The sequence below is a fragment of the Episyrphus balteatus genome, chromosome 4 (genome assembly GCF_945859705.1).
Source record: "Episyrphus balteatus chromosome 4, idEpiBalt1.1, whole genome shotgun sequence".
NCBI classification, from domain to species: Eukaryota; Metazoa; Arthropoda; class Insecta; order Diptera; family Syrphidae; genus Episyrphus; species Episyrphus balteatus.
The window spans coordinates 74,822,442-74,847,538 of record NC_079137.1 but is presented as its reverse complement, the minus strand read 5'-3'; the positions used below and the strand labels follow the sequence as shown (position 1 = coordinate 74,847,538).

Sequence of the window (25,097 nt, the reverse complement as noted above, 5' to 3'; positions counted from 1 at the left end):
TCGGCTGCGATTTCCTGCTTCGGTTTAGATTTTAAGCTGTTTTAGGTAAAATTTAACAGTTTTTTCGTGATTAACTTAATTCGTCTGTAAATTAGAAGATTTGCTAGCGACTTATGTAAGATAAAATCAACTGCGATTCAAAAGTTTCGAGTAGAATTTTTCAGTTTTGCATTTACTTACTGTTTTTTGCAAATTTAGGTACGATTTAATAGTTTCGTCAGAAATTTACCAGTTTGGGATTCTTCGATGTACTGATTCGCCCTGAAATTTCTTCGGTTCTCATAACATTTAAAGAGCCAAAACTTTCAAGTTCACAACTAACTAGTTTATGGTTGAAATTTGTGAAAATCGCTTGCGATTTCGACTGAGATTTACCAGATTCTTCTGAGATTTATTGGATGCAACAGCGATTTACTTTATTTACCGCGGTCGCATGGGTTTTAGCAATTTGTACTGAGATTTACCTGGTTCCCTTCCAAGTCAATGTTGCTGCTAAGTTTTAAATGTTTTTGCTACGATTTTTTAAGATTCACTTCCGATTAACAATCTTTTACCTAGCATTTACCAAGTTGGTTTGTTCATAAAAGTCAACGATTTTGCAGACGATTGATATGAAATTTCACAGTTTCGGCTTCATATTCACCAGCTTTAGGTGAAAAATTACCAAATTCGCAAGCGATTTACCAATATTAACGTGGAGTTTATCACTTTCACCTACAATTTGTCAGGTTCACTTGCGATCTAGTAATTTCAGACAGATTTATATCACTTTTCGCTTCCGATTTGTGGGATTTTACAATTTCCGTAAGTTCCTCCTGAGAATATCCTTGTTCGTTTGAGAAATTACCAGGATCGGTTGTGATTTACCATGGTCCTCTGTTATTAACTAAGCACACCTCGTTAGCGACTTACAGCGTTTACCAAGGATTTATTGAGTTTGCATCAGATTTCGCAGATTCCAACAGAAATTATCGGTTTTTTACAGAGCTTCACCAGATTGATTTGCGATCTGATAGTTTCGACAGAGCTTACTTTCTAGTTTCAAAAGAATTTTACCAGCTTCGGCAGAGATTAACGGTTCCTACTTCAATTTATAGGTTTCGTCTGCGATCTATTTTTGATGCCTACGATTTATCGAAATCGCTTACGATTTACTTACTCATTACCACTTTTCACGTTCGACCTTTGCAATTTAATTGTTTCAGCTAAGTTTTCCTTCGTATTTGCTAAATTCGCCTACGATTTGCGAAAATCGCCTAACATTAAAAGGTTGCTTTGCAATTGACCAGGATAGCCTTTTTCTTGCCAGGTTTGCTTGCAATTCAATCCATTACTTTCAGCTGAGATTCAGCTTCTTTTAACCAATTTCTTTTTTGATTTACCCAGAATCGCTTGCAGTGCCGGTTTAAGCACTACCGGCGCCCCTGGGCAAGATTGCAAGTGGCGCCTCTAAAAAAAAATTCATCTAAAAACAATTTTTTAAAATCACGAAAAAAAGCAATAGCAGATTATGTCTTACCTCTCATATACTTGTTAATGCATTTATTAAAAATGTGCAGTGTATTAACTTAAAATGGTTAACTTAAAAAAAAAATTAATTATTCATGTCATTTAGGCTAAATTGACAAGACTACCTTTATCTCTGACTTTTTTGTTTAAACACATTTAAAGATTAGGTACAGTTGGTCTTATTTGAACAATATTTTTTCAAAAACTTTTTCAACTAGGTACTCATTCTGAATACCTACAATAAAAAACTTTGAATCGCTTCCACCCAATTCTAAAATTTAATATCTGTATTGGTGAAAAATCAAATATTGTGTTTTGTTTTTTCACTAGGAGAATAAAAAACTTGCAGCACGCTTCTTAATGATTCCAGGCGCTTCCGGACAGCCAATCGAAAACAACATACCTTTATAAGTATAAGGTTTGTTCGTTGTGAGCTCTAGGGCACTCTGGGTCGCTCCGAATTCGTTGTCAAGCGTTTTTTGTAGCTCCTTTTTCAACCAGAGTTATTTCCTCTGTGTTCGATGTTCGCTGATGAAACTAAAGCTCTGAGGTGTTCGATGTAAAATGAAAACCCGAGAAATTCTGATTTTTTCACAGTTAATTGAAATGAGTTAGAGTGCCCTGGAGGGGGGAACAACGAACAGACCTATTTTTTTATTCTCACACACAAACGTAGTTTTTATGAGAAATGGAGAAGCTGTGAATTTTGGCATTTCTGGATTTTGGGTTTTCGGGATTTTGTGTTTTTGGGTTTTCGGAATTTAGGGTTTTCTGGATTTTGGGCTTTCTGGATTTTTAATTTCGGGATTCTGTCCGTCTCCCTTCTCTTTCCTTATTCATTACTATAGGGGCACCTTTGTAAAAATTAAATTGGTAGGAGGAATATTAGGATTGCTTTAGTCTTTCAAAAGAAATTGGGGCGCCTTGTTCTTCAAAGATGAACGAAGATTTTGGACACCATTGTCCTTCCGGAAGCCAAATAAATTAACCCAAAATTGGGGGGCGCCTTCATTCTTCAAAAAGTTTAGGACAAACAATACGAGCGCCTTTGAAAATGTAAAATAGAAACAAATTGGGGCGCCTTTGTGAATGTAAAAAAAAATAAAACATCGATTGGAAAGACTTCGTTATTTATATAACTTTTGTAAAAGTTCGGGGCGCCTGCGGCGCTCCTCAATTCTTGCGCCCGTTGGCGACGGCCCAGGCTGCCCCCCCCCTAAAACCGGCTCTGATCGCTTGCGATTTAATAGTTTCGTTTGAGATTATTCACTTACGATAAAAAATTTGTGCTTGAGACCTTCTAGTTTGTATACGTTTTGGTGGAGATCTACATGCTAATAATGCGATTTACATGGTCCGATTCTGATTCACCATTCAAATGGCATTCAACAATTTCGGCAGCGATTCGGCAGTTTTCTGGCAATAAACAGACTTTTTACATTCATTGGATAACTTTTTCATTTAAATTTCAGTTTTATGTAAAAATGGTCGATAAATATGCTTCCTCTTTCAGAGTTTTAAATTTAAATCATTACAATAAGACCTTTTCTTTCCCTGGAATTCAAAACTGTCGCCTTTAGATTGAATTTCAATTAAATAAAATGTGACCTTTCAACCGTTTCCTTTTTCTTGTCAGATCTACGTTTCCTTTTCATTTTATTACAGACACTTTCTATTTGTTTTTTTTTTTTTTGTTGCTAAGTAAAACCCTTTTATTCCTTATCTAGATTTGGGGTGACCTTCTGAGAATTAAAAAACCCCCAGAAGACCGACCAGAACTTTTGCTCTCTCTCAACTATTTGCCCCAAGCAGAACGTTTAACTGTGGTTATAATGAAAGCAAAGAATCTTGATAGTATGCAAGAGCCCTATGTTAAGGTAAAATTGCATCAACAAAAAAAAAACACAAAAATAATCTTAATCCTTTATATCCTTTTTATCCTGCCAACATTAAACTCTACAGTTGTATCTGATTCAAAATGGTAAACGCGTCAAAAAGAAGAAAACTAGCAATGGCAAATCGGATGATCCATCCAATCCAATTTGGAATGAGGCATTTACATTTAATTTGCCATCATCTGGAATGCAAAGTGCTGCACTTGAGGTAAGTTTTTTTTTTTTTAAGGAAGTTTTTGGTTTGTTGTTTTCTAACATCCTTTATTTGTTTTAACTTATTTTTTTTGTAGATATATGTTGTAACAACTGGCGGTGAGGCAAATGCAATTGGTAGCTGTGGCATTGGACCACAAGAAAATGGTCCTGGACGTCAGCATTGGCATGATATGATACACAATGCCCGTAAACCCACCGCAATGTGGCATTATCTAAGATAAGGATTTGTATTTGTGGTATCTTAAATCTCTACAATATTGCATTTGAAAATGTAACAATGCAAACAACAAACTGACAAAATATATATATTTATATATTTTATATTTATAAAAAAATAACAAAAAAAAAAAAAGAAAGAAGAAGGAGATAAACATAAACACACAGGAAAATAAACATAGTTTAAAGCTATTTGAGAAATGCTATCCCACTTCTGAACTTCTGTAAGTTTAAGTCATTTTTTTGTTTTTCGAATGCTGGAGGAGATTGAGGGGAAAAACTGCGCGACTGAAATTTACAAAACCCGTACTTGCATTGAAAGATAAATGAATTTTGGAAAAGTTGGGGTCAAAATGTCGAAAATCTAGAATCCGGAAAATCCAGAATCCCGAAAACCCGAAATCCCGAAAATCGAAAATCCCGAAAACCCAAAATATCGAAAATCCAAATTTTTCGGGATTCTGCATTTTTGGGATTCTGGGTTTTTTGGATTCACGATTTTCTGGAATTAAAATTTCGGGATTGTGTCCGTCTCCTCTTTTGGAAAACTGATTTCAAATAATTTGAACAATTATTATTATTGTTCTTTTTTCGATACAGGGAGCTTGGTGCAATTAGGTCAGCCGATAGTTGTTTTTCTACTATAGTTTTGTAAAAATGTCTGGGTTATGACTCTTTTTGAGTCTGTGTTTTTTCTCAATTTCGAAATTAGTTATAACTCATTTCGAAAATATTCACGCCATTTATTCGAAAATTTCCCAGTTTTGTGCAAAAAACGTTACGAATTTTAAATCCTTCTCAGTCTTAGTTTTGTTTTTATTCCTGGGCAGAAAAAAAGACTTTTAAATAATTTTCAATATACTAGTTTTTCGAAAACATTTTCGAAATTAAGGTCAAAATTCACTTTAAAAGTTTTTCAATCCTAAAATTTCCACTCTACGTGAGTATTTTCTGTCCCGACATTCCTACTTATTCTCAAAGCAAAAAAAATCCTCCTTCAAAGAACATTTAGTTGACATTTCACATAAATCTCATTTCACGAGTACCAAGCAGAGAAAGAAGTGTATTTCTTTATATTTTTTTTATTTCTTAAAATATCAAGTGACTTTAAGTGGCTCTAAGTTCTTATTTTTTTTTTTTTATTCTATTTTCTTTAACGATGTCACCACAACTCTTTGGGTTTTTATTTCTATTTTTCATAAGATTTTTTTTTTTGCAAATTCAATAAAACTCAAAAACTCACCCTTAGCTAAAAAAAAAATAATATTATATTCATCAAGAGTAGTTTCTTATGAGAAGAACATCAATCATGTAAAACACACCCCTTTTATGCCTTTTTCATATTTATTTGTATGCTTAGAACGTACGTAAGTCGTTTGTTTTTTTTTTTTTTATTTATAAGTTGACAAATTCATTTAAGGAATTGAAAAAGGACATTGTTATCAATTGAATGTTAAGTAGGTTAAATGAGTTAAAAAAAGGAGTTATTGTACTGCGTGAGTTTTATTACTTTATTGTGTATTTTTTTTTTTCTAGTTGACAGCAAATTAATTTTTGTGAGGTTGACATTTTTTAAATTTTGAGGTTATAGTAAATTTTTTTAAGTGCCATTAATGACTTTAGGTGACGGCAGTTTTTTTTTTCATATTTACAAAAAAGAAAAAAGGCTCACGACTGCATTAAAATGGAATTTATGAATTACTTGTATGCGTCTTCAAAGTAGTTTAAAAGAAGTGTGTCTCACTTATTTTCCTTCAATTGTTTCCTATTTATGTCAAATTTTGACGTTTTCAAGTAGTTACACCAATTATAACTCGAGACTGGGTCGATTTTTATAATTCTTGTTTTGCTGGATTTGACTTCTCTCTAAATAGCTGAATAACCATTATAACAATGGAAAATACAAGGACATTTTTAAGAAAACTCATTTTCTCATACGTTTTATATGAATTTTTTTGCTCGATTCTCCGGTTCCAAGAAGACTCCTCGAGCATCGAAAAAGTAATTTAAACTCGTTTTCAGCACTGGGCCGGCCGTTTTTGAAATATCACACAAATGAAGATTGTATTGGATGTTGTTGCTTAATCCCTTCTGCAAAAGTGGTCTCGTTGCGAGAAAGATGCTGAATGGCGTCATTTTCAGCGTCATTACAGGATAAAACAACTGAAAACCGAAATATCACATAAATACATTATTCCTTTGATTACCATTGCACAATTTGCAAAAAAAATAAGGTTAAATTTGGTCATCATAACTTAAAGCTTGCTGCATTTGAAAATTAAGAATAGGTGATGCTGTGCAAAGAAGATTTACGGCAAAGTTTTATGGAACCTCAACTTGTGCAAAGGCGTTCAGCAATGAGACTGCGCTACCAAGTGAATGTTTAAGAAAAGTAATGACCATCATCGTTTTATTAACAATTTTATGTATCAAGCAAAATGATGAAATTCATTATGTAAGTTAGAAATAAGTAATGATTTTGCCCTCTAGCGAAGATCAACTTTAGGGAAGATCAACTTCTGCCGGGGCAGGTAGTTTTCTTTCGTAATTTGATTTGAGATTATTAAAATCGCAGAAAGCTTACGATAAGTCCAACGTAGTATTAATTCAATTTTAGGCATTTTTGATAAATAGTTCTACCCTACTAACAATTTTGCTTCTATAATGCTTTACAGAAGCAACAATTGCATCTGTAAAGCTTGTCAGGTATGTAGTCCATTTTAAGTAAAATTTAAACAAAAATTGAATGATATACATTAGGGTGGTCCTTACGAAAAATTATTGGGTACTCCACTTAGATTGGTTCCAAAACAGGAAAAAAAAAGCGCAAATTTTTATTCCTAACCCTTCCTGACCCTATTTCATTAAGAAGTTTATATGTATGAATGATCAAACATCCGCCATTTACCCAACACTGGACACAAAATATCGCGCCAGTTCTAGTAAGGAAGGGTTATAGAGATAAAAATATGAAAAAATAGGGTATTTATTTTTTCCTGATTTGGAACCAATCTAGGGGGTGTCGCACTCAATTTTCGCAAAAAAATAAAATAAGGACCACCCTAATACACATATGTAGCAGTTTGATAAAATAATCTATTTTCTTCTATATCGCTAAAATTGTAATGAATCACTTTTGACTTTTTTTTGACTTGGGACTATTTAAAAAAATTCCCTTGCATAAACTCTTCACTTCACCATATGAATGTAAAGTCTCCAATTATTTTTCTAGGAACTCGAGAAAACAACCGTTTGTGATGATCTTTGACATGAACCATTTCAAATGGGATTTTTCAAAAATCGGTTTGAGAATCAAAAAAAAATTCCCAGTTTTCGATCTAATTGAAATAGTGGGAAATTTGATATTTGTGGTAAGAATTGTTTATGTGAAAAAGGATGTTTACCATAAAATTTTAATAAGAGACGTACAATGTGCAATTTATTGTCTGATTGGATTTTTATATAATTTATTTTCTGATTGGTAAACAAATCTAAATAGTAGGCAACACCACATAGGTAAATAATTATCGTTTTATCCCATGAGACTACCAAAATCTAAGGTGTTTGAAAATATCAGATTGAAATTGATAGGCTATTGATTACGTAGTTTAGAAAGGAACTAAGATTAATTGATTAATATAACTTCATTTTAAAATTAATATGTAGTTTATAACTCTAGCTTTTGAAAAAAGTATCAATCAAAACTGTAAGTGTTGCCGTTTTTTTATTTTTTTTTTTATTTTAAGTATTTTTTTTAGAAAATTGCCCCTCCCGCCAAAACGGGGGGACATTGACCCCCCCTCTCGTAGTAAATAATGATTGTATTTAACCTCTCTACAAAATCTCACTATCAGTTCTTGGTGCTTAAGTTATCGTACTTTCCCCTCAAATGTATCTGTTTTAGTAAAACTAAAAATGCGAAAAAAAGATAGATTAAAATGGCCATACTTCGGTCAATTTTCAATGAAAAAATTTAGTGAGTACAGCATTTTGAAGGAAATTTAATCTTCTTTTTTTCTTTGGAGCAATGTTTATGTCTATCTCAACCCAAAAAAAAAATGTACACCTAAAAAAGCAAAAAAACTCAAAAAATCGATTTTTTTGATATTTTTTTTTATGATTGTTTCGACTATTTTGGTATGGAATTTTTTTTTTTTAATTTTTAAAAAACATTATTCAAATAGGAAATTTAATTCCATACAAAAAGTTTTGCGTGTAATATATCAAAATTTTGCTTGGTTTACGAGGTATATTGAAAAAAACCAAAAACGGGGCTTTTGCACCCCTATCTTCAGTTTCCACCCTCTCATTTAATAGCATTCCGCGGTTTTATCTTCTTTTATAACCCATTGAACGATTCCTGCAATAAAAACTCGTAAACGTCTTAGTTCCTTATTACCCTGTTTTTTTTCGACATAATTAATAGCCTATTGAATGAATGGAATGAAATGCACATTAAGTTTTCATTTGGCTCATTTCTTTTTTACTGAAAAAAACACCCCTTTTACATAAACTTCTTACCGACTTCAAACTTACTTATCAAATCTTTATTCAAATAGCCTTAGAGCTCTACTTTAGGTTCCTGTTTTTCAAGCCCCGACTCTTTTAAAAAGATGTTCATACTAAAACGATTTACTATTGCTTAGTACATTTCAACTAATGAAAAATATCCAGCATTCGAAAATAATAAAACAAACCAAAAAAAATAAATAAATTTCAAAACCTGAATGAAAATAACCCACCAATAATAAAAAATAATACAACAAAACATAAAAACGAAACTTATATCCACAAACATATAAATTAATTTAAAATCAAAATTGTTGAGCAGGTAAAAATATTAAAACTTATCAAACAAATCATAAATCAAATCTACACTTCATTCACTAATAACACTTAACAAAAAAAAAAAACAAAAATCTAGAAATACATAATACAAAAAAAAAAAAAATAATAAAACCCTAAAATTCTTATGAAATTATTTATATTCAACCAAAAAGTCTAAATATTTAAGAATTCTTCTCGTATAGAAAAAAATGTTTTTTTTTTATCATTTAGTTTTTATTTTTATAGAGTTTTTCATTCATAAATTAAAAAAAAAACCTACTTTTTTAAATAAATAAAACAAAATAAAAAAAGATTTATACGAATTTTTTAATGCCTAAAATAATGATGAACTATTTATTTTAATATTTAGTTCTATCTACAAACTATATAAAATATAATTATTAAATAAACTATATTTAATATGAATAAAAAAAAAAACAAAAACTATTTATTGATTTAATTCAAACTATATTAATTTTTATTTTTTTGTTAAATTAAACAAAAAATAACTTTGATTTCTCAAAAAAAAAAATTGTAAATAAAAATACAAAATCAAAATAAATTAACAAACAAAAAAAAATGTTGCTCAAATGAAAGAAAAAAAAACTTTTTTTTATTTAAAAAGGTTTCAGGTGAATTCAAAATTTCATTTTGTTGCATTCATTAGTTTTAAATTTAAAAATAAATACAAAGTATTTATAAAAAAAAAAAAAATAATAAAGAAACAAGAAAAATCGAACATCAAACAAGGAATTGAAACATCTCTGTTCCTCAAGAAAACTTAAAACAAAAAATATTCACACACTTGAATTTGCTTATGAAATCTCCCAACAACAACAAAAAAATATACTAAACTAACTGAGTTTATATAAATATAAAAAAAAATAAATAAAAACGCTTAAAAAAAAGTACTGTGCTAAATATTTTTAGCAGTTTGAAAAAAGTGTCTATCCATTTATGTACTTAAACTATTTTATCTAATTAATAACAAAAACTATTATATACATATTTAAAGAAAAAAAAACAAAAAAATAAAACAATTTAAATTTATGAATGTCTATAAAATATTTATCTAAATTTAAGTAAAAAAAATAAAAATAGTATTCTATGTGAAATGATAAATAAGAAAAAATTTAACTATTTCTAATTGTCCAGAGCGTAAAAGCTATAATTTTTCATGTCACTTTTATTCGTACAGAAGAAAATTTCAAACAAAACAAAAAAATAATACACATTTACTCACAATTTTCAGTAAAATGTTTATAATCTATACAAAAGAAAACTAAAACTACATAAAATAACAAAAAAAATCAACAGAAAATTTGTGAAACTATCTTCAAAACAAACACAAATTTATTGATTAGAGAGAATCCTAAATTTCTTATCAGTTTTAAACGTAAAGTTAATATCGCAATAATTTAAAAAAAAATAAAAAAAAATAAATACAAAATGTACCTTAAACAATATTGTTTATGTTTTTATGCAAAATTTAAATCAAAACAACGCAGAATTGCAACAAAACTAAAAAAAAAAAAAAATACAAATAAAAATGCACAAAAACCAAAAATAGATTTTAACCAAAATATAGTTAAATTATATTTAATTAATTTATAAATTAAAAAAAAAAATAATAATACATAGTTTAAAAATGAAAAAATTAATAAATATTTATTTTCTTGTTTTTTTTTTTATAATTTTCATTAAATGCAATTTAAAAAAAAAAAAAAAAAAACAAAGTTAAATATATTATATTTAAAGCCTGTATAAGAAAAGTTAAAACAAATGAATGTATGTAATAAAGATTTGAATATATAAATAATATAGAAAAAAAATAGATATATTTTAAAATGAAGAGAAAACAAAAATAAAATGTAAAATGTGTATAACTAATCAGAGATAGTGTTATTAACATTATACAGAATATACTTTAACATTGTAAACATAAAAAAACAAAAAATAATAATTTGAAAGAAATATTATAATAAAAATTAATAAAAATTAAATAAACAAAAAAAAAACTCATTTTATGTTTTAACAGGGATAAAAAAATCTAGGTTTGATGTGTGGAAAAAAAAAGATGGACCGTATAAGTTTAGATCGAGATTCCACAGCAATTTTTGGGTTTAAAAGTATAACCAAAATGTGAGTATACAATTCTTAATAATAATTTGTATCAAAAAAAAAAAAAAACCGACTTCCATGGTTCAAAACTAGGCTTAATGGTAATGGAAATTGAAATTGACCCACACTGCAGGCCCCAGCTTTCCAATACAAAAAGAATTATCAAAATTGGTTTACTCCGTCCAAAGTTATGAGGTAACAAACATAAAAAAAAAAGAATTGAATATCTCCTCCTTTTTCGAAGTCGGTAAAAAGAATTCCAAAGTCTGGCAGATTTAAAACTCGGTTTTATATGGTTTTTGGGGTGTTTCAATGATGCATATAGTTAACCTTGAGCCAATTATAAAAATTATTTTTATGGTTGATTTAAAATTTATGTTTTTTTAGCCAATGAGACTTTCATGTTGTTCGTTGTATTCGCAAGGTACATAGAAAAATAATATCTAAATTTTTAGCATTACAAAAATCCCAATTTACAGAAGTCATAGTAAGGGCAAAATGTTGCCAGGTGTTTTTAAGCAAAACAAATTAAAAAAATATTGAAAATAGCCCCGATTAGATAAGAACTTACAGAAATGAAAATTGGTACTTTTATAAAAAAAAAAAATGGCAAATAAGTTCAAGCGAATATGGGTGCAAGAGGGTAACCAGCAATCACATACAAAAGTTGAAAAAAGTAAAAATAGGTAAACATATAAAAAAAAAGTTGGTAGGACAGAAGACTTAAATTTGAATTTTTTTTATTGGAATATTAAAGGTCATTAATTGGCAAAAGTGTTAGTTAATTCATAGCGTTGCCAGAATTATCAATTAAAAAAAAAATTTTAAATAATCCTGAAAAAATTAAAAAAAAAAACTCTTGAATACTATTAAGGTAAAACATTTTTAAACTGTTGATGTGTGCAATAGGGTTGCCATAGGTCATCGAAAATAATAAATTTGAACGAGCAAAACAAAAATATTCGGACAAGATACAAGTCTGAAAATTTTTATTATTACATATTTAGTTATTATCAAATTTTGAAATCAAATCAACAAAAGCGAGGGTCAAATAATAGGGTTGCCAGAGTCATCAAACGTGATACATTAAATCACAAATGAGATTAAACTTGGGTAGGTACCTACGAAACTCAAAATTGGTACATATTCATATCCTCTTGGAAATAATAAGATGCTAAAGTTGGAGGAGCTTAATTAGAAACAGTAGGGTTGCCAGATGTCTTCTTATAAATTAAAAATAACATAGTGAACAAGTCTGATGAAATATAAAAATTTAAACTACGTATACAAATAGGTAAAGGCTTTGTTTATAATTGAAGAAACAGGGTTGCCATGCTCCGTGAATTCTATTGAAAATGAATAATGAACGAGTAATTCATAAAATTATTTAAAAATTGTCACATATGTACGTAACTAAAACGACAAAAAACAAAATTAACCACTGCTAGAAACAGTTGTTGTATTATTTTATAATTATTTTTCACATTTTTTTTTTGAAAATTTTTGTCATATTTTAGGGTTCACTTATTTCATCACCCCTAACCACATCATTTATGCACCAAAGAAAAATCCTTCAAAAGATAAGATAAAAAAAACGAGCATCAAAATATTTCTCTTTTATAAATAAATCACATAAACATATTGCAAATCCTTCTAAACAACTCAAGTAGGTACCTACGTTGCCATCCTTCCCAACCAAATTTGTTGGATACATATTATACCTATCGGCTTCGGCTGGGCATAATAAAAACTCTTTCATGTCCTTTGGCTTTAATATGACAACATGAGAAGCTTATCAGCTCGTTTCAGTCCTCATCCTTTTTGGCGCAGGTTGCCGTCGTCGTTGTCGTTTGCCGCGTTGCAAAGTAAAATTGCTCCACGCTCCATTGAGCGAGCATTGTTGTTTTAGTCGATTTATTATTTATGATGTGAAATTTAACCCAAGGGAAACACTTGACCTGATGAATAAACACACACACACACATGTCCCCTTTTACCGCATACTCCTCAGCTCAACTCGATTCTTCATTTGCATGTGTTTTTGTTTTTTTTGTCATGTCATATTCGTGTTTGTATAGCGTTGTTGGTTATAGAGGACGCGACGCGATGATGTGTGAAGACTGGAAATAAAGTTTATTTTTTTTATTGAAAAGGAGTTGATGTGGAAGGCAGTTGTGGGTGGTATAATGGGTGTTTCTATATATATTTAGCAAAAAAAGGAGTTTCCATAATAATTGAGGATGACAGGTTTGAAGCAAATAACTGTAGACAATTTTTGAAGAAACCAATAATTATAATAGAACAGGAAATTGTCCTCACCATCCACTTTGATAGTAGAATTATTGAAAGTAATACCTACGAGTTTCGAAAACAATTAAAATTATATGGGGGATGATCCGAAATAAGCTCTAGTATTTAATTTTATATTTAATTATTTTGCCTGCACACGATGATGCCTGGAATATTTTCGTTACTTGTGACTTTAATCTTTACCCACACTCCTCATGAAATGAAATATGAATACGTTCCACAACATGTTATAGGCGCTTTGGAATGTGTGGAGGTAGTTACCCTATGGAAGAGATTTTTTAAAATGTACTAAAAACTAATTAACAACTTTCATTACAAAAAAAGGTATTGTGGAACTTAAATCATAGTATTCACTTAAAAGCAATTTTAAGAGTTTATCACTTTGTATCAGTTTTTTGCATGACTAAATAATTACATTTTAAATTGAAATGTTATATAAATGTATTCCACGTTGTTGAAGGATAATTTATATACATAACTAAATCACCGATTGAGGTCTAAAATTCACATTCCATTAAAGAAAGAAAGAAAAAACTTGTTCCACAATAATTTCCATGATCTGTTTTAAATTTTAAAGACAATGGATCCACATAATAATCTATGATACAATTCTCTGAGAATTTAGCTCAAACTTAAGAAGTTTGAATAATTAAAAAAAAAAATATAAGATTTTTGAACGAGACCACATTGTGGAACGTAAAGCTTTAATCTCGACGTATGCTTATTTCACCATTTCCATTCAAACTTAGTACCTCAAAAGTTTTAAAAATGGCTCAAAACAATATTAAAATACAATTTTTTCACCAATGACATCAATGCGTTCCACTTTGCTTTTTTTTAACTAAAATTATTATTTTTCAGTTTTTGAATCAAGCCAAGAACTTATTTAACGTGCGAAAGTCTATTGCAGATTTCACGATTGGTGAACTACTAGGTTCTACATCTATAAAATCGATTGCTACTTGATTTTAAATATTTTTACCTTCAAATTCTAATTTTTATTACGTGTTATTTAATTATTTATTTTCTGAAATACGTTTCTTTTTCACTGGAGAGAGTTAAAAGTCCATTTGCTACAAAATCTTAAAATGAAATCGTAATGAGGAACAATTTTTAAGAATAGGTAAATTTAATTCGTAATTTTTTTTTCATAAGTGAAATGAACAATTTTTCAATTTTTGTATTAAAAAATTTGGGTATCGTTAGGAATGAAAATTTCAAAATTTTGTTTCAATATTTCTATATTTTTTTCTCAGGTGAAATATGGACAAAAAAACTAACTAACGTGAAACATCTTAATACAACAATCATGTCTTGTTTTAATGTGGAATCTGTGGTATTTACAGTTCCAAATTTCACCCCAATACTTTCCATAAAATATTTTTTTTTTTCACGTGTCAACAAAAAAAAATTTTTTTTTAATCTGAAAATGTTTGCACTTGTAACTTAAAAAGATTTTTTTTAAAGTGGAAACTGAGAAACATAGGATAACAAATTTCACAGCAATATTTTCCTGTGAACTATTCACACGTGAAATCTTAGAAAAATTTAAGTACTCCTAAATATGTTAATAACTCAATCAGATTTTTGCCTTAATGTGGAATATGAGGTTCAAAATTTCTTTAAAATTTTTGCCTGTGCATTTTTTTTTTTTGCAAGTGAATTTGTAAAAACAAGTGAGTATCCCGAAAATTGTTTGAAATTGTCAATAAATTAGTTTTTCATTTAGATTTAAAGTGTAGAATCTGTGGAACGTAAAATTAAAAATTTCACCGAAAAATACAAACCCTCACATTGATTGTTAGGCTACAATAGTAGGTACTATTCTTTTCAAAAATATATCGCACGCTAATGACATACAAAAGTGACAAAAGACAATATAAATCCTTATCCTTATTTTCCCTTAAAAAATATGAAAAAAAAAAACACAACGACTTATAACAAGAAGAATGTGTAGCTCAAAGGTTCTTTGTAACCTGCTTTTTTTTTGCGCTTTCCCTTCATTTACCCTCTTCATATATAGAAAAATATCTTTTTCATACTCCCATAACTCATTTTCCCCATAATTATGCTCAAGCCCACTTTAATTCAAAAAATAGAAAAAATAAAAAAAAAAAACTTGTATATGAGATATGTCACACTAACTTTTTCCCTACAATTAAACATCCATTCACCAAAAGGATAAAATGATACCTCTAACAACATACACCTCTATCTACTCTCTATAAAAAAAAAGGATTCTCCTCGTGACGTCATAAACAAAATAAAAAAAAAAAAACATAAAAAATACTCTATAACATCAAAGGCGAGAAAAATACTCAACCAACGCTCAAAACAAACAAACAAACAAAACATAAATCCAAAGAGGCAAATCTTTTACCAAAGTGGAAAAACTAAAAAAAAAAAATATAAAAAGACATAATCAACACCAAGCAAGCACACACATGTGAGTGGAGTGAATGTGACATCCACAAACGACGACGACAAGAAGAAAAAAGCGACCAAAACAAAAAATAAAAAAATTAAAAAGAAAAAAAATATGATCCCAAAGACTGACGACGAAGAACGACGATGAGGTCTCTCTCCAATGCGACAGACTACTCCCTCCCAGTTTTCAATTGATAGCGCTCGTGGTCGTTTGGGCTTGTGTGCTAGTAGCTAGGCTGCTTGAAATTTTTTTCACACTTTCCGACGGAATATAGAATACGAAAGAGATACGATTTAAACGAATTCAAACAGAGACAGAACAGAGAATATAAAAAAAATGCCGGTAAACGTGCCCCAATTAAAAACGTTCAAATAAAACCGTTAGCAAAGGATATCGCATCCTTTTGAAGACTGGCGTTGGTTGAAGAATCAACCAGGAAGTGATTTCCCTTGAGTTAAAGAGTGCACAACCGGAAGTGCAAGGTGAATATTCAATGTGGATTGTATTGTGGATCGTAAGTGCAAAATCAGCTATAACTTTTGTATCTTCAACTGGATTTTGTTGATTTTTCTTTTAAACTGCAGGTGGATTTAATCCACTTGACTGCATTGATTGTTGGATTTAAAGATCGATGTCATCTGTCTGCCATAAGGGGATGATGACACACACCAACCACACAAAATTATGGTAGGCCGCATTTATTGATTCAGATGGGAAGAGTTAATTTATCTTTTGTGTGATTTTGTGTTTGGGAGATTTATTCGCCGCGGAGAGTGTTGATATTTTAATTGAATATCGAAGTTTTGATTGATAAATCGAAGGATGTTTTATTGAAAGAAACGGAAACAAACAAATATTGTGGAACATGTTTTTTGATGACACATTAATTTATGAATTTTTGTCCCTTAATTAACGGTCTGTCATAAAAACACTATATCACAAGAGAACCCTCATTTCTCCAAATAAAAAAGAAATTAATTACAATTGTAGTGGATTTAAAGTGAGTGTCGTTTCACATCGGTCGTGTGGTGGTTTTATTATTTTTGAGAGCTACAAAAATATACTCATTCGTTTTTTTCAACGCTGATTTTTAGTGCCATAACAATTAACTGTAATAAAAATTAATTAACCAATGTGACTGTATAACACAGATACAACTCAAAACAACAAAGATGTTTTTTTTTTGTCTTTGAATACTGAAACTGAATCAATTTAAATTTACGTTCCACACTTGAAAAGGGAACGAAAAAAAACACACAAATTTGTCAGTTAATTTTTAGTTTTTTTTTTTGTTTGTGAATCATTATGAAGTCGTCCTTGCAATGGATTATTTTAATATTAGCATTTTGCTGTTCAAGTGGAGTGCTGTCATCAGATGAAGATGAAGAGGATTATCACAGTGATAACTCATCTCCTCCAGATATTATTGCATCAACAAATAATGGACAACATGGTAAGATTCGGTATTTTTTGATTGATCTAAAGAAGTTTTTTTTTAGTTTGAATTCATTAAGATAGTGAATGACCTTTTTTTTTTTTGAATGAAAACTTTAATCTTTCTTATCAGTAAAAAGAGGAGGAAACTGCATAATTGCGCGAAATACTTAAACTATTTGTGTATATATCACATCACTTGAATTTATAGTATGTAGATTGCTTTGTATTACTAATGGGGGGTAAGAGAAGGTTATCGCATGTTTTTTTTTTTTTTGTAAAAGTATAATGATTGTGTTTTGTTCAGATTTATGGGGAATTTACATCAGAAATACAAAAATAAATGAACTTACATGGTTCTTATGGGAAGGGAAAGTGGATGATAACGTGAAGCATTGAAGTTTTATTTTGTTTTTTTATTACTTTGGGATCATTTTTAGGTGAATATTTTGGGATGATAATATTTATGATAGTTTTGTCAAACTCGCAAGACTATAATATTTTGAGCTTAATACAAGAGAAAAATAATAATCATTTATGGCTACCATAACTGATTGGAAAAAAACTTAATTATGTATTTTGATTATTTTCACATTGGGCGCCACTTTACAGCTTTCACTAACAACAAATGAAGATTTTCATCATGTTGTCCTAGTTATTTTTTATTGACACCAAATTTTTATTCATACCAAGGTCCATTACCTAAAAACATTTGATTGTAGTTCCACATTGGGCGCCATTTTTTTTATTTTTGAGTTTGTAAATTTATTTGAAAATACTTTTAACTTCATGTTAAGTGTTTTGGGTTAGGAATGTTAAATATTTCCTCAAGCTTAATGCATTATTTTACAGAATTAATTCTAAAGTATAAGAACTTCTGGTCAGTATTATCTTCAGAATCTAAATCACGAACCAACTGCTTGCATTCAGTGACATTAAAAAGGCGAAAAATCTTTTTGATGATATAAAAAGATAGCGATTAAGTGGATTGCTAATCTAGCTACAAAACTCATGTTTTTAAAATCAGCATTTGGAAGGTTTAAATACATTTTGTTGATAAACCAAGCGTTCTAGAAAAGTTGCAAAATTCAAAAACTTTAAAAACTAAACTATGTACGTGTCCAAAATTTTTAAAAAATATTTGAGCTTTCTGAGTCGATATCGACCACCTTTACCGATTTTGTTCAAAGAATTTTTTTTTTTTTTCAAATCCCTTTTTAGCTTTGTTCCGTGGCATCCCACAAGGTAGTTTTTTAGATCCACCTATTTTTTTTTTTTAGCCCATTAATGATGTCGGTATGATTATTTCTCAATGTGACTTAAAAAAATATGCCGATTATATGAGAACTTCAAAAAATTCCTCCTCTGAAGATGCACTTATGCTACAGAGCGAGTTAAATATTTTCTTGACTTGGTGCCAAAAAAAATTTTTTAAAGCTTACGATTAAGAAGTATCAAGCTATAACATTATTTCGAAAACACTTTTAAAACTATTTTCTGTGAAGAGCTGTTTTTTTTTAGTTATCGTGAAAAAGGTAGGTACGAGTATCATTAAAGCTAACAAACTTTCTTTATTTGTTTTGTTTGCTATAAAAACTAAAAATCCAAAGAACCTACAAAAATTATTTTCAGTGAAAGGGTGTTTTTATTTGAAGAATATATGAAATTTGGAATTAGTTCCAAATAAAAAACTGTAACAATACCACTGTAGAAATATAACGCAATGAAAATTGGTTATTGTTTCATTTACACGAGAAGCCAAAAACTATTTTAAGTAAAAGGGTGTTTTTTCGGCTTAAAAGGCAAATCCCTGATAAGTCTCACGAAATCAATGGTATAAACATGAAAATGGTATCTTCACAAACCCAAGAAGAATCTTCGCAAACTTTATTTCAAATATTGTCTTTGCCATGTAGTCCAATAAATGAAGCTAAAAAAAAGGGGGTTACCCTACAAAAGGTCCGGTAGTTCTAAATTTTTGATATGTTGTTAGGTATGGTTAGTAGATAGAAAAACCAAATTTCCACAACCACGCCCCCTCCGCCCCCTTCAGCATCACCGAAAAACCATAGAAATCTGGCACTTTTTTCACTTTTATGCCCATAACTTTCTTCTGGTGCATTTTACTGAAAAAAAGTTGTTGGTAGACTTGTAGAAAACATAATTTCCTATGAAAATGACCTTGGTAGTATTTTTATACATCCAAAAACAACGAAGTTATGAAGCTTCCAAAAACATGTAAAATTTCGGATTTTGCAATATTTTCAGTTTCTTGTCACTTAACAGTGCTATAACTCTTTAACAATTGACTTTTACGCAAAAGTCTTCATAATCAATCTTATAGACAATTTAATTACCTAAAATAAAATGTAACCCACTTTGATTTTGTGAATCAAATAACCGAGTTAGGGCTAAAATAGTAAAAAAGTATTTTTGATAGTTTTAGAAAATTTTTTAATTATCCATTAAATGAAGGATTTGAATCCCACAAAAAGTCGGGTGGTTCTTATTCTATATTTAATCAGGTTCTAATGGTAGATTGAAAAAAAAATTCATAGCCACGCCCCCTCCGCCCCCTTAACCATACTCCAAAAACCAATTCTGCATTTTTTTCAGTTTTATGAAGTTTCATATATGAGTTGATGAGTTGACAAGTACGATTGAAGGAGGTTCAGCTTTATTGCTATATACAACAGGGTGGTCCTTAGGAACAAAAAATTGGGGACGTCCCCTAGAGTGGTTCCAAATCAGGAAAAAAAAGCCCTAATTTTTTCAAATTTGTATTCCTAACCCTTCCTGACCATATTTAATTAAGAAGTTTATATCAAAAATCCGCCATTTACCCAACACTGGACACAGAATATCGCCCTTGCTATAGTAACTTCTTATCAAAATAGGGCCAGGAAGGGTCAGAGATAAAAATTTAAAAAAAAATAGGGTATTTTTTTTCCTGATTTGGAACCAATCTAGGGGGCGTCGCACTCAATTTTCGAAAAAGAGTAAAATAAGGACCACCCTAATATACAACTATCAATCGGAAGTTGATACAAATTTAATTTTAATATCTTATTACTTAATTAAAAAAAGTTTTGAAAGCAGAGAATGGTCCTAGTCGTTATAAAGAAATCTAATTACAAAATTCCAGTTGACCAGTTTTCCTATAATTTTGGTTTAAAAACCCAAAATTACAGTATTTATCAACAATCGATTGACAGTTGTAAATCACAATACGGGTGATTATAAAATGGATAATAAAACAGTCAAATCCTGTTTGCCTAAGAAGTATGGAGAAGGTTAAAAGGTTGAGAGTAGTCAAAGCAGCCGCAGGCACAGTTTTGGAAGTCATTCGGTCTAAAGTTTACAATACAGATGAGTACCCTTACCCATCCTCTATTTTTTGAAACTGTAATACTGAAGAATAAGAGTGGCCCTTTGGATAAATGGAAAAGGAAATGTTTGGCCTTATCCCATGCTGTTAAAGCTGCTGCTCGTCCCCGATCCTTCCTTTCCCCCTTCAAACAAGAATAAGTGTATATGTATAGGAAGGTCCTGAGCTTCTCATTTATATGATTACATCCCTTGGCTTTTCATCAAATCACCACGAGGCGCAGCTACTTTAAGTTTCTACTATCATGCAACCACAACCACCCCTGATTCAACTCGAACGTAAGGATGCTTTCTTCCAGTTGCGCCAGAATTAGTATCTAAAGCAGGTACCATAGAGTTTCAAAGATTTTTGAGGAAGACATCGACTTACTATACCTAGGGCAGAGAACGTGTATGTACCTTCGAAAACCTGGGAGGATCAATTTATCTGATGAATTCTCCATTTTTCACATTCAATTCTATGGAGAACGTCTCATTCATGCCATAAGTGAATGTGACACCACCTCAAACATCTTTGTTTTCGGAAAAAAACAAATTTTGCAAAATGTTTCAAAAACCCCTCTGCTCTTGAAGCTGCAGAGAAGCTAAGGACCCAAATGCCAGAGATCAGAAAGTATCGGAGGCGGAAGAACATATCTTGTTGGCTTTATATGGAGAGGACAGTAGTCATATCTCTAAGCTCTCTTCGATATTTCAAATTTATGAGCAGTTCAACTAACTTAATTTGTGCAAACTACCGCGTACAACAGATCCAGCACACTTTCATTTCCTCCGGACTTATCACCAGATCATGGCGTGGATGGGTATTGAGAAAAACCTCTGAAATGGGGCTGGACGAGAGGATGCCACGTATTGCAACCCATTAAAACTGTGCAAGATCCTGCTCCCCAAAAATTGATGAAAGCTGTGTCATGCAAATACCTATGTGCCTAGATGCATGGGAGCTGGCAGATGCAGGAAAGAGGGACTTAAATGTTCCACATTCTGTAATTTTTGCTGTGGACAATCCTGTCAAAATCGTCCACTTGAATTTTTTATGAAGATGTCGACGAAGAAGATCAGATATCATCGATCAATTTGAAGAAAAATTCAACGAAGCCAACTTTTCTCATAATTCACCATCTTCAACTCCACCTATTACTTCTATATTTCCCCACCTGCTACCCCTTCCCCTCATAACGCAATTCTTTTACCTTCGTCCACTCATAGCCCACCGCTTTATAAGCGCATGAGATATTAAACTAGGTTATTAAGAAATACGACTTTTATTAAATAAAAACACTTACTATTACCTGGTTCTTATCAAAATAATAAAGTTATGCAAATGAATTCCCTACAAAAGGATTTTTGGCTAAAAATTAAAAATTGGGAAGTTATAGCGCTGTAAACAGGTAAGAAACTGAAAATAAAGAAAAACGGAAATTGTAACTTTTTTTTGAAAATTCTTAGTTTGGTGGATATTGGATGTGCAAGTTGTAGAAAATTTTGTGTTCTACAATTTTGCACATTAATTTTTCACATTTAAATGACCAGAAGGAAGCTATGGGCATAAAACTGAAAAAATGCAGAATTGGTTTTTGGGGTATGGTTAAGGGGGCGGAGGGGGCGTGGCTATGAATTTTTTTTTCAATCTACCATTAGAACCTGATTAAATATAGAATAAGAACCACCCGACTTTTTGTGGGATTCAAATCCTTCATTTAATGGATAATTAAAAAATTTTCTAAAACTATCAAAAATACTTTTTTACTATTTTAGCCCTAACTCGGTTATTTGATTCACAAAATCAAAGTGGGTTACATTTTATTTTAGGTAATTAAATTGTCTATAAGATTGATTATGAAGACTTTTGCGTAAAAGTCAATTGTTAAAGAGTTATAGCACTGTTAAGTGACAAGAAACTGAAAATATTGCAAAATCCGAAATTTTACATGTTTTTGGAAGCTTCATAACTTCGTTGTTTTTGGATGTATAAAAATACTACCAAGGTCATTTTCATAGGAAATTATGTTTTCTACAAGTCTACCAACAACTTTTTTTCAGTAAAATGCACCAGAAGAAAGTTATGGGCATAAAAGTGAAAAAAGTGCCAGATTTCTATGGTTTTTCGGTGATGCTGAAGGGGGCGGAGGGGGCGTGGTTGTGGAAATTTGGTTTTTCTATCTACTAACCATACCTAACAACATATCAAAAATTTAGAACTACCGGACCTTTTGTAGGGTAAAACTCCTTTATTTACTGGACTAATGAAAGTTACAAATAAATTAAGTCTATCATTTTTGTTTATATTAAAGGGTGTTTTTTTAGGTGTATACAAAAACTAGGTTTATTGCAAGAACTAAGAAAAAATCCAGCAATCATGTTATATTTGAGATTTGAATCAATAGAATTTAAGAATATGATGGTTAAAAGGTATTTTTTTTATTGGTCAAAAACTTAATTTACATTAGGGATAGAAACCAAGAATAAGAATAATCTTTATAAAATTATTTTGAAAGGGTGTTTTTTTTTCGAGGAAGGAGTAAATTCTTTAGTAAGTCCCAAATCCAATGATGATGTCATTAGATTCAGCATCTAAAAATTACTATAACATGTATCATATGATTATATAGAGAAAATTTTATAACCATTTCGTTTACCTTAATCTCCTCTTTCCAGCGAAAAAAAAACACCCTTTCACTAAATTTTTTTATAAACTTTTTTGGTCTTTCAACCTTATTTCAAAATAAATTTTTCTGCCATGATTACTAACAGTTACTAGCTACCCATTTGGTTTTATTTTATTAATTTTTGTATTATAATTAAAAATACAGAAAGTTTCGAATTCGAAAATAATTTGGAAAGAATTTTTGTGTGTATGATAAATTGCGATTGCGGTAATGACATTTTCCTTGCTGGAGTGAGTTCAAATAATCAAATTTTTTGACGAGCTTGTCTTGAATTTGTTTTCCAACTGAAAACATTTCTTAAGACTTTGCTCCTTAAAAAAACTACCCTACTTCAATTTTCTTAAAAATATCATTTTTTTTTTTTTTTGATTTCGTATTCTTGGTGGCTCTTATTTTTTCATATTCATAAATTGATAGCCTTGCCACTTTTTCTGTCACAAATAAAATCTTACAACTTAATCACCCACAGAAGCCAATTGAACAATATACACTACAATTTTCTCCCTCCAACAGACCCAATAACATAAGCTCCACCCCCATATCACAATTAAATTCCATACACTTATTATATTTCAAAATTAATCTAAAAGCTCCATCACGTACTTACTCGTATATGCAACACTTATCCACCACTTATAATCCAGTTAATATTCCATCATTACCCTCACACACTCCCTTAATTGCAAATGTGCGATTTTTTTTTTCTTACATTATTTACCGGCATATCGTAGCGCTGTGTCGGTCACGATTTGAATAATTCAAATTTGATGAGCGGAAAAGCAGCATTCATATAACAAACAACAACAAAACATACTGATGCCGCTGCCAAGTCAACAAAATTGACAAGACAAAATTACAATAACAACAACAACAATGACAAACTTCAATGACCAAAGTGAAAGAGAGGAGGAAAAAAAAAAACAAGAATAATGTACTCTTAAATGCACATTGACAAATAAGCCGACTTGCCACTTACCATTAAGCCGCCCTGTCACTCTAATCACCGATTATGATCATCTTTTTTTGCGAGAGAACCCGCTTTTTATCTGATGTTTGACCGAAAAGTGAATATGATTTTGATCCATCTTTTCCACATAGTAAAGGGTACTCCACACAATCTTCTCAATACTCTACATGAACGCCATCTGCATTTATAGTTTGTGAGTTGCGCGCATCATTATTATTATCAACAACAACAACGTTTTTGTCGTCGTCGTTTGTCGTGTACATGATTTGATTGCAATGCCGCACGCTACTTCTTCTCAAAGGAGCGACTTGAAGTTTGAGCGCGCTAATTTTAATTCAGTTATCATCCAAAGGAAGCGTTAATAATAATTTTATTATGCATATACTTTCATAGATTGTATGAATGTCAAGAGGCCAGGGTCGGAGCTAGAATTTTATGTATGCGGGGGGTTTGGTTAATCTGCTTAATTTTAAGATTCTACACTGATTTACTGATGTGATCCGAATAAAGGAAATTTTTTGGAAAATATAAGAAATTTTAAATCACCCCCTACAGACCCCCTCCTCAAAAAAAAACTAGTTGTGCTTGTGAAGATATACCACAATAGAACTTATTTGAAATTCGGAGCGTTTAATAAAACAAGTGTACGGAAATTCTAGTAGCCCTTTTTTTTCCCCTTCTCAACTCTCTCAACCCCCCCCCCCCCTAAAAAGGACTTGTTATGAAAACTAGTTTATTGGATTCTTTCGAAAAATATACCACAACACAATTTCAATGGCAATTTTTAAATCTCCTGCCCCCCCCCCTCCCCCTCCCCCTTTATCAACTTTCTCTTAATTGTATCCTCCCTCCCCAAAAAAAAAACAATACTTAAAACCACAACTTTCCTCAGAGTTGGTTGGTCTTTCTAAAAATACTACACACAATTATTTACATATATGACAACCTTTTAATCTTCAACCCCTCCCCTCTTCACCTTCCCTCCCTACCCCTAAGAAGATATAACCACCTCCCCCCCCCCCCCCCCTCATAAAAACTTTCCTGGAAAAAAAATTGTGTAACTTGACTTTACCAAATATGAAGATAAACGATTTTACTAAACATATTTTGGGGGGTCT

At 30.7% G+C, this 25,097-nt stretch overlaps 2 protein-coding genes across 5 annotated transcripts in view; both read left to right on the top strand.

Moving 5' to 3' along the window:
* Window positions 1-4,243, top strand: part of LOC129919911 (synaptotagmin-5) — a 163,641-nt gene extending 159,398 nt beyond the window's left edge. For all 4 annotated transcript variants that reach the window (XM_056001020.1, XM_056001019.1, XM_056001018.1 and 1 more), the window contains 3 exons: window positions 3,237-3,386; window positions 3,472-3,612; window positions 3,695-4,243. In XM_056001020.1, coding sequence (XP_055856995.1) covers window positions 3,237-3,386; window positions 3,472-3,612; window positions 3,695-3,841 — 438 coding nt within the window. In that variant the 3' untranslated portion in view covers window positions 3,842-4,243. The remainder of the gene's footprint in view (window positions 1-3,236; window positions 3,387-3,471; window positions 3,613-3,694) is intronic.
* Window positions 4,244-15,697: 11,454 nt separating this feature from the next.
* LOC129919910 (reversion-inducing cysteine-rich protein with Kazal motifs) overlaps window positions 15,698-25,097 on the top strand; it is a 48,542-nt gene continuing 39,142 nt past the window's right edge. The window contains exon 1 of the mRNA XM_056001016.1: window positions 15,698-16,975. Coding sequence (XP_055856991.1) covers window positions 16,828-16,975 — 148 coding nt within the window. The 5' untranslated portion in view covers window positions 15,698-16,827. The remainder of the gene's footprint in view (window positions 16,976-25,097) is intronic.